The 16,104-nt window shown below is 35.0% G+C and overlaps 1 protein-coding gene across 2 annotated transcripts in view; it reads right to left on the bottom strand.

Annotated features, from left to right (window-relative positions):
* Window positions 1-522: 522 nt before the first annotated feature.
* LOC136038119 (alpha-mannosidase 2-like) overlaps window positions 523-16,104 on the bottom strand; it is a 165,071-nt gene continuing 149,489 nt past the window's right edge. Inside the window, exons 19-20 of one of the 2 annotated variants that reach the window (XM_065721140.1) lie at window positions 15,755-15,888; window positions 523-1,697 (exon numbers count right to left, since the gene is read on the bottom strand). In XM_065721140.1, coding sequence (XP_065577212.1) covers window positions 1,548-1,697; window positions 15,755-15,888 — 284 coding nt within the window. In that variant the 3' untranslated portion in view covers window positions 523-1,547. The remainder of the gene's footprint in view (window positions 1,698-15,754; window positions 15,889-16,104) is intronic. The other variant, XM_065721141.1, reaches the window with a different exon arrangement.

The following is a 16,104-nucleotide window of genomic DNA, read 5'->3' on the forward strand; positions in this document are numbered from 1 at the left end:
TCTTTATTTATCGCCCTAAAAAATTTATTGAACCACATACCTAGATATTATTATTCTAACATTGTTTTTAAAATTATATTTGAATTTAAAGTTTTGAAATCACAATCATACAACCAATTCTATAATTAAATGACAAAAATTTACTACTTTAACTAGCAAAACCGTAACAGCTTTAGGACGAACAAAGACAAAATCATACGAATCTTACAACTATGTCGATGGCAATTATCTTGTCGTTTCGAAGTGACTAGGTGTAGTGCTGTGAAAACATACAATTATACAACAAAAGATAAAGAAATAATCTAAAATTTACCAGAACGTATTAAGAACAACTAAAATACATATTAATCTCATCAGCTGTCATTTTAATTTTAGCCAACATCTCAACAATTTTGGCCAATTTTTTAGTTAATTTTAGCCAATTTCCAACAAATTCGGTTTTACCCATTTCTTGTAGAAAAATGATAAATGCATGGAGAACGTTGACGATACCAACATTTTTTTTTAGAACTTTTTCAATTTCGGCTTGTTATGCTACTAAGTTACAAGGTAAGGTGCTTAAATTTACTTCAGGTGCTTATGCTGCTTCATGAATTTTGAGCAGTTAGTTTAAGCTCTAGTTTAGACACTAAGTTTGGATTCTTTAAAATTAGTGCTATTTTCATAATTTGAATCCTACCTGTAACTTGGGCACTGCAATACCTGGCTTGCAATGCTGAGCTGAATTGAAGTTTGACAAAGTTACCCCCCCCCCTCTCCAAAAAAATGAACGGACTGCAAAGGAAGTATTGTTTTGAAATGTCAATAATGTTACCTTTTCAGAATAGACATGAACAAAAAAATGATTTTAAATTATTTCTTTACACTCTCGAAGAACAAGTAGAAATTACTTTGCACAAAACGGCAGATATCTCTTAACGAGAAGAAAACCACTATAATAAAAAGAAGAAAAAGTAAACAATGAAAAGAAGAAAGGATGAATAGTAAGCATGTGATTTTAGGGAGGGGGCGGGGGTAACATTTTCAGATTTCAAAATTCAGACAATTTATAGGTAAGTTATTTAGGATTAATGAAGAAATGTCTTTAAAGTACTGTAAGCCAGCTATTGCAGTGCCTAAATTACAGGAAGGATTTAAATTATGAAAATGGCATTAATTCTTAAAGACTCCAAACTTAGTCTTTAAACTAGAGCTTAAACTAAATGCTCCAAGTTCACGAAGCATCTTAAGTACCATAAGTAACTTTAAGTACCATAGCTTGTAACTTAAGAACCATAACAAAAGAGTGCAACCATTATCTATAATATAAATCTTGCACGGTGTATCCAAGAAGAAGCCTTAACATTAGAATAGATTTTTTTTTTAATAAAGAAAAAGGAAATAATATTATTTGAGTATCTCGTATCAGCTAGACACATTTACTACCAAACCTACCTTCTCGTTTAATATTATACTTTCCCCTTAGAGCAGCTCCACAGAAGTTCCCAGAAACACAGCTGCACTGACAATAAAAAGTATACAATTCCTACAGCTTGAAAACTGGATAATCACTTTTTTAATAGAAATGTATAAAGCTCCATTGGCTTCAAGGAGATCGTAAAACTCTTTCGAAATTCCTTCCCAGAATGTAAAAGAGTGAGTGAGGTCTGTTCGACTGAGTCATCAAAGTATTCAGGGAAAAGGTCCATGACACTGAACTGAAATTGAAAAAAATAATGATAAAGTTTGTTATGAATTAAAGCAGAATTTTTTTTTGTCAATGTATCAAAGTGATATTAAGTTGAAATGCTCCAAATTCAAGGTCCCCACCCCTCTGTTTTGAATAAACAGTTGGGAGTCACCAGAAAGCTTTAGTATTTAGGCGAATCATGTCAGTTTTTTCATTTCGAAATACATGTTTTTCCTTAGATGTTAAGTGGTTTCTTTTTTAATCTTTTAGTTGAGAGTCACCAGAAAGCTTTAGTATTTAGGCGAATCATGTCAGTTTTTTTCAATTTTGAAACAAATGTTTTTCCTTGGATGTTAAGTGGTTTCTTTTTAAATTTTTAGTTGGGAGTCACCAGAAAGCTTTAGTATTTAGGCGAATCATGTCAGTTTTTTTTTTCAATTTTGAAACACATGTTTTTCCTTGGATGTTAAGTGGTTTCTTTTTTAATTTTTTATCAACTAATTTAGCAACGTATTCAGGGAAAATATTCATTCTACGAAATTGAAATAGAAAAGAACGTACTAAGGAATATAACAGACTAAATTTGATTCGGATTTAACTATATTTTATAACTAGACATATCACTAGAGAGACTTCCTTTGCAGAATTTATAAATTGCGCTATTTTGGACTTTCTTTACTAGATCTTGGAATCGGTGCAGAAATAGGATTGAAATTTTGGACTCTCTGAGATTCTGCTGTAACTTTTCTGTTTTTTTTCTCGGATTCCATAATTTTGGACTTTTGGTGCAAATTTTTAAAATCTCAAAAAGTTTGGGGTGCGCTCCCACTTCGTTGCAACGCCTCTGCCTGCTAGAATGGAAGTAGAAAGCAGTATTCAGTTGCTTTTACATGCATCGCAGCTTCCATTGTACAAATTTGGTCCTAATTAAGGCCCCCAGTCCTTAGCTTCTTCTGTTTTCTGCTGCAAACGAAGAAAAAACCCTACTTCACTAGTGTGACACACACTGAGTTGAAAGGTACAATGCTGCGATCATTGGGTTTCATTGAGTACAGCAAAGTCATCATGAACGCACAGACACGGAGGAAACCGAACGCTGCCCTTTATTGAATAGATGAAGACTGAAAAGCCAGAAAAAAAGTCTTGATCCTATAGATTTCTGAGTGTTGTTGCTTGTCTTGCGTTTTCTTCGAATTTACGTGTCCTCTATTATGTAGTACGTGTCCTGGCAGTTCTAAAGGGCTTTAACAAACTTGTTACTTTAATACCTTACTTGGGTTGTTTTGAACAGACTTGAAACTCCTTCCTAATAGAAAAATCCGAGTCAGCCAGCGGCACACCGCTGAAGAAAAATTGACCGCGCACCTCCGTTTTTCCAAAAAATCAGTTATTCACCGCCGAAAAGAAAACCTGCGCGGCAACGGAGTCTAGTTGCTGGCATAAGAAATCATGTGGGAATACTTTCTCAAAATCCAATACTTCTGAGAGTCAGCTCAACAACGTCATGCATTAAATAGCTCAACAACGTAATGCATTTTCTCAAAGTCCAATACTTCTGAGAGTCAGCTCAACAACCTCATGCATTAACGAAAGTAAGGAAGAAAAACTAATAAAAAAGGAAAGAAAAAATAACAGATTAAAAAAAAATGTCTGAAACGAGATAGATGGAACGGCATGATGCCGTTCTAACGGTTTTAGAGGCTTTTCCAGTTCCACTGACAATTCTAGAAGAGATAACCCAAACCCAAACATCTTCTGATGGGAGCAATGCATTTGCATTACTTCATCTCACATTTTCATCTGAGTTTGTCGGGAGCACTATTATGCTTAGCGAAACTTTACAGCGAAGCTTTACAACTGGCTCAAAAGCTACAAGTTGAGGAAATGCAACAACAACGGTAAATTTCAAGCTGTCTTCAAGGAATGGGAAAATATAACAGAAGACCTAGGAAATGCAAGGGAGAGCTACTGCCTCTGAAACTGGGGAGCTAAGCACATAGCATTTTAATAATTTTAAACCAGTTGCCCATCCTAGAATTTATGCTCTATTGTTTTTGTTCTTTGGGGCGAAACTTTTTTTTGGCGACAAAATGGCAGAATATGCCACTTTATGGTGACAGAATCTATTTTGCTACAAAAAATAATACCATAATTTCCATTAAAAGTTTGAATAAGCTATTTCCTGACATTCTAACACCGTTGGTTCTATTATCATTCCCGAGAAAAATAATTAACAACATCAAAAAACCACGATAACAAACCAGCAGGATTCCATGATCACTGATTTCGAAAAATGCAACATTTTTTATTTTTGTAGAAAAAAGGGTTGAAAGCTCTGCAATATAGTTTAGCGTTCTTCAGAATTTGATGGTGTAATTTTCATTAGGTTAGGTCAGAATTTTCATCAAGATGGTGTAATTTTCATCAGGCAAATTCCGCCAGACACATAATTTTCAGTGAGTAACTTTAAACTTACTGAATCATATAGATATTTAGAATCACCTAAATATGCCGATTCTTTTGATGCATAAACTATTGTCAAAACTTCTTCTTCCAAAGTTTCGTTTACTGTGGTAGGAGTTGTTCCTTACTCACAGCTCGTTACTATAGCCTGTTTTAAAATTGGGCAACATTTATTCCCAGTTTCCATCATTCATGTTTTCGTCCCCTGTGCAACTCTCAAATAAGTAATCTAGTACAGGAAACATCCGATTTCAATCAAGGCAGATAAAAACTTTCTGGTTTAATATTCTTAGCGAAACAACTTAATTTCTTTCCAATTTTGCTCCTAGGAAAGAGTTAACTAATATGGAAGAAAAACTAATTATGAAAAACAAAAAGTTTAACAACTCATTTATTTTCATGTATGTAACATACAAAATTTAATATCTTGCAGAAAAGAGATAGGATGTCTAAACTGAATCTATTTTATTTACTAAAGGCGGGTAGATCCGTTTGACTAGTGCTTCCCTGAAAACATGTTAGAAACATAAACGTGTTAATTTACGATAGACCACAACCAGCATGTGTTATGGTAAGCTCCTGGAGCCTTTCCTTATTTGCCACAATCATAGATTTCTTATGGTGTTTAAAGTAAGACAAACCGGTTACTTAGGCATAATACACCATTCTTGTTAGATGTCTAGTAACTGTTTACCTGACTGCACATTTCGCAATTGTTACCTAATATCCTTCAACCATTTTTTCTCATACGAAATAGTCCCATTATCTAACAGTTCGTGGCAACGAACTGTAGTAAGGAGCGACCCGGCTCAATAGTAAAGGAAACTCTAAAAAACGGAATTTCGATACTAAAAGATACTTTAAAAGAATTATATTTTTATGCTGATTTTAAATAAAAGTCATAGAATCTTAACCATATTTACACCATCGCATTCAGCGTATCAGAGAACCCTATAGTAAAAGCTCCTATCTACCAAAATGTTGAACTTTGTAATTTTTGGCAGAAGACCGATCACGCGTGATTGTCCCAAAGTCACAGAATAAAAATTTTGAGATAGCCATTTTGTTCAGCATAGTCGAAAAACATAATGACTATGTCTTCGGGGATGAATAATTCCCCCACAGTCCCCGGGGGAGGGGCTGCAATTTACAAACTTTGACCAGTGTTTACACACAGCAATGGTTATTGGGAAGTGTACAGACGTTTCCAGGGGGATTTTTTAGTTGGGGGGGGGGGTTAAGGGGAGGGGGATATGTGGGAGGATCATTTCTTGGAGGAATATTTCATGGGGGGGAAGAGGAATTCAATGACGGGGGCCCAGGATTTTCTAGCATTATTATAAAAAAAAACTATGAATAAATATATATGAAAGTTTTTTCAACTGAAAGTAAGGAGCAGCATTAAAACTTAAAACGAACAGAGATTATTACGCATATGAGGGGTTCTTCTCCTCCTAAATACCCCACTCTTTACGCTAAAGTATTTTTAGCAATTTCAACTATTTATTCTACGGCCTTTCTGATTCAGGGTCATTCTTAAAGAATTGGGACGAAATTTAAGCTTTAATGTAAAGAGCGAAGTATTAACGAGGGGACAAACCCCCTCATACAAATAATAAAAATATACGAATATAGAAGTTCATTACGTAAGTTAATTCTTAAGTTACGTATATTTTTTAATAATAAAAACGTCCTTTAAAAATCAAAAGTTCTAGTTGCCTTTTTAAGTAGCCGAAAAATTGGAGGGCAACTAGGCCTACTCCCCCATCCCTTTTTTCTCAAAATCTGATCGAAAGTAAGAGAAAGCCATTTAGCCAAAAAAAGAATTATTATGCAAATTTTATTTTTATAATTTATGTGCGAAGAGCCAAAATCAAACATGCATTAATTCAAAAACGTTCAGAAATAAACTAGTTTTTTTAACTGAAAGTAAGGAGCGACATTAAAACTTAAAACGAACAGAAATCACCCCGTGTATGAAAGGGGCTGTTCCCTTCTCAACGTCCCGCCCATTACGCTAAAGTTTTTTCACTGTTTAATAAAGTAGAATTGAGAGAAAGAGTCAAACCTTAGCATAAAGAGCGGGACGTTGAGAAAGGAACAGTTCCTTTCATACACGGAGTAACCTTTGTTCGTTCTAAGTTTTAATGTCGCTCCTTACTTTCAGTTAAAAACATTTTTTTTTTATTTAATCTCTGATAGAGGACTTGATTTCTCTCTTGAACTTCTATTTACACTTAAGGCTTATTGTGTAAGTCTTCTAAATATACTATAAGCCTTCAAACCTTCAAGTATCAAAAAAAAAAAAGAAAGTTTTTTTAAATGAAAGTAAGGAGCGACATTAAAACTTAAAACGAACAGAAATTACTCCATATATGAAAGGGGCTTTTTCTCCTCAACGCCCCGCTTTTTACGCTAAAGTTTGACTCTTTCTCTTAACTCTACATTTTGAAACATTAAAAAACTATAGCGTAAAGAGCGGGGCGTTGAGGAAGAAAAGCCCCTTTCATATACGGAGTGATTTCTGTTCGTTTTAAGTTTTAATGTCGCTCCTTACTTTCATTTAAAAAAAACTTGTTTTTTTTTTGTTTAATTTCTGGACGTTTTTGAATTAATGCATGTTTTGATCTTGGCTCTCCGCACATAAATAATTAAAACGCAATTTTCATATTAATTTTTTTGGGCTAAATGGCTTTTTCGTAGTTTTAATCGGAAGATTTTGAGAAAAAAGGACCGAGGGAGGAGGCCTAGTTGCCCTCCAATTATTTGATTACTTAAAAAGGCAACTATAACTTTTAATTTTTTTTGCGGACGTTTTCATAATTAAAAACTATACGTAACTTACGAATTAACTCACCCCTCGTCGATACCTCGCTCTTGACACTAAAGCTTAAATTTTGTCCCAATTCCTTAAGAATGACCCCTGAATCACAAAGGCCGTAGAATAAATAGTTGAAATTACTAAAAATACTTTAGCATAAAGAGCGAGGTATTACGAGGAGGTAAACCCCTCATATGCGTAATAATTTCTGTTCGTTTTAAGTTTTAATGCTGCTCCTCACTTTCAGTTGAAAAAACTTTTCACATTTATTTTTTCATTGTTTTTTTTTAAATAATGCTAGAAAATCCTGTGCCCCCTCCATTGAAAGTCTCTTCCCGCATGAGAATTAACATTATGGAAAGATCCTACCACGTAACCCCCCCCTCAACTCTCCCCTCAAAACCAAAAAAATCCCCCTGAAAACGTCTGTACACTTCCCAGTAACCATTACTATATGTAAACACAGGTCATGGTTTGTAACTTACAGCCCCTCCCACGGGGACTGCGGTGGAGTAAGTCGTCCCCAAGGACATAGTTATTAGGTTTTTTGACTATGGTGAAGAATATGGCTATCTCAGAATTTTGATCTGGTGACTTTGGGGAAAAAATGAGCGTGGGAGGGGCCTAGGTGCCCTGCAATTTTTTGGGTCACTTAAAAAGGGAACAAGAACTTTTAATTTCCGTTAGAATGAGCCCTCTCGCAACTTTCTAGGACCACTGAGTCGATACGATCACCCCTGGAAAAAAAAACAAACAAAAAAACAAATAAACACGCATCCGTGATTTGTCTTCTGGCAAAAAATGTGAAATTCCGCATTTTTGTAGATAGGGGCTTGAAACTTCTACAATAAGGTTTTCTGATACGCTGAATCTCATGGTGAAATTTTCGTTAAGATCGTGTGAATTTTAGGGGGTGTTTTCCCCTATTTTCTAAAATGAGGCAAATATTCTCAGGCTCGTAGCTTGTGATGGGTAAGATTAATCTTGATGAAAGTTATATAGTTAAAATCAGCATTAAAATGCGATTCTTTAGATGTAACTATTGACATTTTCGGTTACTTTTGAGGCGGGTCGCTCCTTACTACAGTTCGTTACCACCTGTTTGATATGCTTTCAACAAAGGATGGGAAAATTTTTTACCACTGTAAAAAAATAAAAAATAAATTTCGTTCAATAAAATTCAATTTACATGACATTGTTAATAATCTCTTTTTTGTATATCAAACTCTGGGTCTCCTTTTCTGCAAATCCCCTCCCACTCTCTCGCTGCAAATTCGCCACATTCTTTCACTTTTTAAGTACTTTTTTACTTCCTTCAACTTAGGTCGACATCTCGGGTCTTTGATACAATTTTTGGACCCAATTTTGACCACGAAAATGAATGCGCAGCTTCAACTTACTAAGATCGTAATTATTTTTTTCGTCTTCTTATGCCCTTCTTTTCACAAATCGAATGGCAGCAACTGACAAAAAAATGAAGTGTCATTAAGGAGTTGCCTGTCACCCCTCCCATTTTACGCCTTAAATCTCCTCCTTCGACGCCAAGTTGCCACTTTATAAGTAACAGTTCTGGATATTAGAGGGAAATAATACTTCCATTTCAGATCTTTAATACCCACAGAAATTTCCATTATGAGTGGAATTAAATCAATTTGTCAAATTGAAAGCAAAATAGAGCTATATGAGAAAAGACCGATATTGCTATTTATTATGAAAAATACAAGCATACTGCTCGAAGCAATAATTGTTTTCACCACAGCATAAATGATGCTCTTGCTTTTAGAAAGGTTTTGTGCGTTAGACCTACTCTTGTTTGTAGTAAATTCTGTTCGTTTTAAGGCTGACTTGATTATCCATTGTAATCTATGTTTGTTTTGGTCTCACTTATCCATTGGCAGTGATTTCCGTTAGTTTTAAGTTTGAATTATTATTTGACGTTGTTTCTTATCGCCTTTGGCTAAATGTGGTTCTTCCTTCCCTTTGAAAAACTTCTTTTTAGAATAAGCTAAAAAACATATTTCGAAAGAAAGCAGAGAGGATACCAAAGAACGTAGTAATAAAATGAAAACGATCCACATTAAAACACAAATTGAAAATAATAAAGCCTTTTGTTTTGACAATAAAGCAAGTAATGCGGCAAATTGAGTCTTGAAAAAGGACCATTCGGGTAGGATTTATGGGTAATAAAGTGAAATATAAAAAATCAAAACAAGCATGTTATTAACTACTTTTCAAGAGCAGTAAACGTAAAGAGTAAATATCTGGATCGAAATGATAAGCTAATAAATGCCATAAACTGTCCCAATACGCATACTTCCAGAGTAAATGGCCGAAACCAAAAATTAGACATAAGTCTCTCAGAAGCCAATCTAACCAAGTAGGCTCAGGTTCATTTAGGTTCAAAGTAAGTGATTGATTTGTTCTCGAGAGGGGAGTGTTAAAGTGAATTGTTCTTGTCACTTTAATGGTACATTGAAATTAAGACAAGTGAATCTTCTTTTCGAATCTAATTTACATTTTATTTCACCGAATTGGTTACATCGACCTTTAAAAGGTTCAAGTATCTAAGCAAGATACGATAACATAGAAAACCCCATCCACGTCTTTTTAGATAGTTAACGTAATATTTATTCCACAATGAAATGAAATAGCCTCATTTATCATTTCAAAATCGATAGCATAGAGTTGGTAAAAAGGGGTGGATTTTTCATGTATTATTTTTCCCCCTGGTCATAGTCTGGAATGAGTAGTCGTAGAAACTTGGAAGAAACCAAGTGCTCTTTAAGGGTTATCTGTGATTCGGGGGTAACTATGCCTCCCGAGTCCAATTTCCTTCTGAGCTTCCCTCTAACAACCGTAGCATCATATCAGAACGTTGAGATTCTACGTAACTCAAAATAGTCCAAAGAACCAATTTATTCATCTTCGGGGATAGCGCGGTCCACAAATTTCCAAGGGAAAAAGCCTCTAATTATGCCCATCCGCCTTTGTTCAAAGAGAGGTTTTAGTAGAAAGGACATCTTGGGTCTTGGCTTTCCAATCGGCTTGAAACCTCCAAGGATCGTTCGCTGGGCCAAGGAGGCCTTACGACTTTTTTGAAGGAGGGGAGGGAGGGCTATAGACTGGTAAGATATATCAATCAACAGAAAAGCTGTTTGTCTCAAATTGATATTAAACTTACATACATAAGCCCTTGGTAGAAGGGAACCCTTATTTTCTACGCATATTTGGTTAGAAGCACGGGTACCCCTTCTAAAATAAAATTGGATAGGTTATTTTTTCGGAATTCTTGAACCTTTGCATTCGCGAGTCTCCGGTTCAAGGATGCCTTATTGCACAACATAAGCTAGAGAAAAAGTATCGACCAAAAACGTTTTTTCCCGGACGACTTGAAGCCCATATCCGTAAGTTGATGAATCTAGAACAAATTCATGCACAAAAAAAAACAAACAAAAAACAACAACTATAATTTTGTCCAAAAAGGAGGCCCAAAAATGGTATTTTTCCCAAAACAGGTTAAAACTCGTATCCATATGTCCTTAGGCCATGGTGACCTCAAACACATAAAACTCGAATAAAAAATTTGTTCGATAAAAAATAGTACATAAAACTCGTTTTCTTTCATTGACCGGGACAGTTTAGCCTTTAGAGGGTTAAAGGTGGCGGTAATCTTACTCTTATGCTTAAGACAAAAGACACAACAACGAAACGACTCATTACAATGACCTATATCCTCAGAATCCGTATCCACATTAGCAAGAACCTAAAGAGGGGATGAGGTTGCATTGCTGCTTTGAGACTTAAGGATAGATCTTTTAAATTTACCCTATATTTGGAACAAACTTCATTCTAGAACTGCACTTTATCGACTTTTCAATCCCCCAAAAGAATCAAGAAGAATCCCTTTGTTTTTGATTAAAATCAAAACTAGATATTAATCCCTTTCTTGAACACTTTTCACGAAGCATTTGTGTGCAGCAGTGTAAATGCCTACTTCTTGTGGTTTGAAATGAATGCTCCTACTCGGAAATATCAGCAAATTGGAAATGGATATGTCTATTTTCAATCTCATCTATTTTGACTGTATTTTCAACTATTGTCAAATCAACCAGACAGAGTTTTATTGAAGTGGACCCAGCTGACCAATAAATGTGCTAAAATACTGTTTATCAATGAAATCATAAATAGCTGAGGCCTGAATTACCGATTTGAGCAATTTTACCTAATTTAGCAAAACAAGTAATCCGAGCTAATCGATCTTTGTGCATAATACTGAATAACCAAAAAAAAGAAATATTATTACTACTACTAACAACTCACTGCAATACCAAGCCACCTGAGGCCAATACAGCTACTCAAACTCTCTCTGTACGCTAAAGTTCGACTCTTTCTCTTAACTCTACTTTTTAAAAAAGGAAAAATCTTCAGCGTAAACAGCGGGGCGTTGAGGAGGAAAAGCCCCTTTCATTTACGGAGTAATTTCTGTTCATTTTAAGTTTTAGTGTCGCTCCTTACTTTCATTTAAAAAACCTTGTTTTTTTTTATTTAATTTCTGGACGTTTTTTAATTCATGCATGTTTTGATCTTGGCTCTCCGCAAATAAATAATTAAAACGAAATTTGCATATTAATTTTCCTTTTGGCTAAATGGCTTTCTCGTAGTTTTAATCGGCAGAATTTGAGAAAAAAGGAGAGAGGAAGGAAGCCTAGCTGCCCTCTAATTTTTTGATTACTTAAAATGGCAACTAGAACTTTCAATTGTTTTACGAACATTTTCATTAGTAAAAAATATACGTAATTTACGAATTAACTTACGTAACGAACTTCTATATTCGTATACTTTTATTGCGTATATGAGGGAGTTCACCCCTCGTCGATACCTCGCTCTTTACACTAAAGCTTAAATTCTGTCCCAATTCCTTAAGAATGACCCTTATATCACAAAGGCCGTAGAATAAATAGTTGAAATTACTAAAAATACTTTCGCGTAAAGAGCGAGGCATTACGAGGAGGTAAACCCCTCATATGCGCAACAATTTCTCCTCATTTAAAGTTTTAATGCTGCTCCTCACTTTCAGTAGAAAAAACTTCTCATATTTATTTTTTTCCTTGTTTTTTTTTAAATAATGCAAAAAAAAATCCTGCGCCCCCTTCATTAAAAGTCTCTTCCCCCATGAAAAGTTTTTCCATGGAAAGATCTTCCCGCGTAACACCCCCCCCCCCACCTCAACTCTCTCTCCCAAACCAAAAAAAATCCCCCTGGAAACGTCCGTACACTTCCCAGTAACCATTACTATATGTAAACACAGGTCAAAGTTTCTAACTTGCAACCCCTCCCAGGGAGACTGCGGGATAGTAAGTCGTCCTCAAAGACATAGTTATTAGGTTTTTTGATTATGGTGAATAAAATGGCTATCTCAGAATTTTGATCCGGTGACTTTGGGGAAAAAATGAGCGTGGGAGGGGGCCTAGGTGCCCTCTAATTTTTTTGGTCACTTAAAAAGGGCACTAGAACTTTTAATTTCCGTTAGAATGAGCCTTCTCGCGACATTATAGGACCACTGGGTCGATAAGATCACCCCTGGGAAAAAAACAACAAAAAAACAAATAAACACGCATCCGTGATTCGTCTTCTGGCAAAAAATGCGAAATTCCACATTTTTGTAGATTGGAGCTTGAAACTTCTACAATAAGGTTCTCTGATACGCTGAATCTGATGGAGTGATTTTTGTTAAGATTGTATGATTTTTAGGGGGTGTTTCCCCCTATTTTCTAAAATGAGGCAAATTTTCTCAGGCTCGTAGCTTTTGATAGGTCAGACTAATCTTGATGAAAGTTATATATTTACAATCAGCATTAAAATTTGATGTTTTTTTTATGTAGCTATTGGTATCAAAATTCCATTTTTTAGAGTTTTGGTTACTATTGAGCCGGGTTGCTCCTTACTACAATTCGTTACCACGAACTGTTTGATATTGATTCAAACCAAGTAAAACCATAAATAGTACAATATATATATATATATATATATATATATATATATATATATATATATATATATATATATATATATATATATGCATAAAAGAGAAGATCTATTTTTCCACTGGCGATTTAAATAAAACTCCTTGTGGAAGCTCTGGTGCGACATAGAGCAGAGGGATAGATAATTCCAATGGTATACACAGATATGTAGGATAGATCTTAGACATACGAATTTTCAATGATGCTGAATGACCAATCACCGTATTTGAAGCAGTCCTGAGGCCGTCAAAAAAAAGACAAAAAATGGAAAAACGTACAAATATTTTTGTTTTTCTTACCTTTGCAAAAGGAACAATTCTGTCAATAGTTTTTGCCAAAAGTATTTCAAAGCACTATTTCCTAGGATATCTAAAAAAAAATACGGATTCCTTTGCCAAGAGAGGAATGTTAACAAGAAACGGTTTTTGTCACTACCCCATTTCCTTAGAAAAACCTTACTTAGAAAACGGCATCAATCAACATCTTTGCTTTTCGTTAGCTCGATACGGGGGACCATTGTACCGGAGTTTCCGTCATAAGTACTGAGGTAATTTTTTAAGAGAACTAAAGTAAATGCGAATTTCTCAGCAGAAATCAACAACCAAGAACCATATTTTTTGACACTATCCAATTGTGTTAGAAAAACAACACTTACAAAAAGTATATGGGGAGAACTTTTTGTCTGAAGCATTGAACTAATTTTTAAAGAAAAATAATTTAAATTCGAGTCTCTTAGCCGAAATTAAAAATGAAGATACACATTTTTTCTTCACTGCTCAAATGACTTGAAAAAAACTGATTGGAAATTTCTTTAATGTTTGAAGACTTTTTTAAGAGAAAGTATTGGCATTTCGAACTATAAATTACAGCAATCAATTATCTCGAAGTGTCAGAAACTCAGTCAATGATAACCTTCAAGCATCGCCTCCACAGAGTCCGGAAGATCATACCTAAGAATTCCTAATAATAGTTTTTGACCAGCACTGGACATCGTCACGAACAAGGAGCATTCAAAGATGAAACACAAAACTAATTTGATACAAGACTTCCAGGCTTCTTTTTCGGTTCCTTTCCCAATTAGTGAAGTCTAGTTCATCAACACGTTATAAAAAAGGGGACAATTCTACATTAGGAATCACTGTTCGTGGAGTATACACTCTTCCACAAAGAGAGCTAAGAGATGCTCAGAAAAAGACAGAGAAAAAAAAACGTAGACAGCTGGACAAATCTGAGTCAGGAGGTTTTCTTATGCATTGCCCGCGAACCCATAATTTAAGAAAATATTCTAGATGTATAAAATATTAGAAATAAGTTTCTCCGATCAGCAGTCCTTACATGGCAAACAGGAGGGAGTTTTATAACAGGAGGGAGTACAAAATAATGCTATATTTTGAACAAAAGTTTTATTTTAGCTTGTGACCTACTTTCACATTTACCTTATGCAAAACTCAGTAATTTTGTTTCAACACCCCCAATCAAAATCCCCGAACCTAATGTTCATAAGTTTGTTTTTAAAATATCACAAACCTTTCTAAATATAGCACTTGAGGGGGGGGGGGGTAAAGTTCTGGCAAAACTTGCGACATTGCGATTAAAATGCCTGTTGAGTATGCACGCCTACATAGAGAAAACTGGGAGATGCTCACAGCTCGACTGGTTACTCGAAAAAAAAGAGCGGACGCAACGCTTTATCTAAATAAGCCACAAGGCAAGAGTTTTCTTATACATGGCTCGCAAACCAACAATTAAAGAAATATTATGGAAAGATCTAATATTACATGACAAACACGATGGATTTATGTTACACTATTTGCCGAGAACAAACGTTTTCCAGTCTCCACGACAACAGATGCCGGACTTGGACAAAAAGCTTTGTGACCTACTTTCCACTTTTGGCTTGTGAAAACAATTGGTAATTTTGTCTCAATACCCAAGCCAATAGAAAAGAAAGATGTTACGAGACTTCGAACCTATTGTTTAAAAATTTATTTTCCATAAATCACAATCCTGCTAAAAAATAGCACTTGGAGGTAAACTGCAAGTGAAATTTGCAGAATTAAAATAGAATTTCAACTTAATTACTGAAAACAAATTCGTACAGGTAGATAATATAGATTAATGATACGTTTGACCACTAGATGCACTACTTTTAAATTCAAAAAGCAAAGTGTTGCGATGATAATGGCTAAGGAATGAAAAATTCTATCTAAGGTAGGTTAAAAAACTAAATCCGACCTTTTCCCTGATTGGTTCGAATCCCATTGGTCCGCGAAAGAGGCAAGTTCACCTTGGTTTCCTATGCCTGCTTTTTTAGTCAATTTAAGCTGAGTTTTTGCCTGTGTCCACAATCTGGCAATTAAACTTTATTTTTCTATTACGAGTGATTGATTATTACTAAGTTGGGGGAAGGTGATCAGAGCTCAGGGTGCCAGATTGGTTTAAGATATTTTCCCTGAGAGAGGGGGATATAACAGCAGTGAGCCTATAAGAAGAGGTAGGCTTTAGGCAAGTTCTTAGTTACCATATTAAGCAGGGCTTTCTCCACTGGGCCCAGTAGCTTCGAAAAACATTACATTTTACAAAGTGGTGACCATATTTACCAACATATGATACGAAAGAAAGAGATATTATGTGGAACTGGTGATGAAATAAAAGAAGTCAGTTAAATTTTGCCCTTCCCACTCAATATTATGGTTAACGAAGCCCCTGGCCGTTAAAACAAGTTATCCGGATATTCAAGGGCTAAGTACGCATGCTAAAAACCTTCAAATCACTCACTTTTCCTCCCGTCGTTCCACATTTAGCTCCATAAGGTTTAAAGCAACAGTCAAAACCAAGTCTATGAATCGTGAGTGCTACGTGCTCAGAAGGTTCTATTATTTCCTTTTCTTCAGAGTTTCTTTGGGTAGTAGCTAGAAAATAATGCAAATTGACAAATAAATGGTAAATTGGACCTATAAGTAATAGCTTCAGATATATAAAAACAAGTGTGATATTCCACTGCTATTTGATATTTAATTTTCTTTTAATTAAAATAAAAAATTTAATTTAATTGAATTAAATATCAGAAATTAGATATTCAATAATCATGAACATTCTAGTTTCTATTTTTTTTGTCTTCTATTTCA

The sequence above is a fragment of the Artemia franciscana genome, chromosome 17 (assembly GCF_032884065.1).
Source record: "Artemia franciscana chromosome 17, ASM3288406v1, whole genome shotgun sequence".
Taxonomy (NCBI): Eukaryota; Metazoa; Arthropoda; class Branchiopoda; order Anostraca; family Artemiidae; genus Artemia; species Artemia franciscana.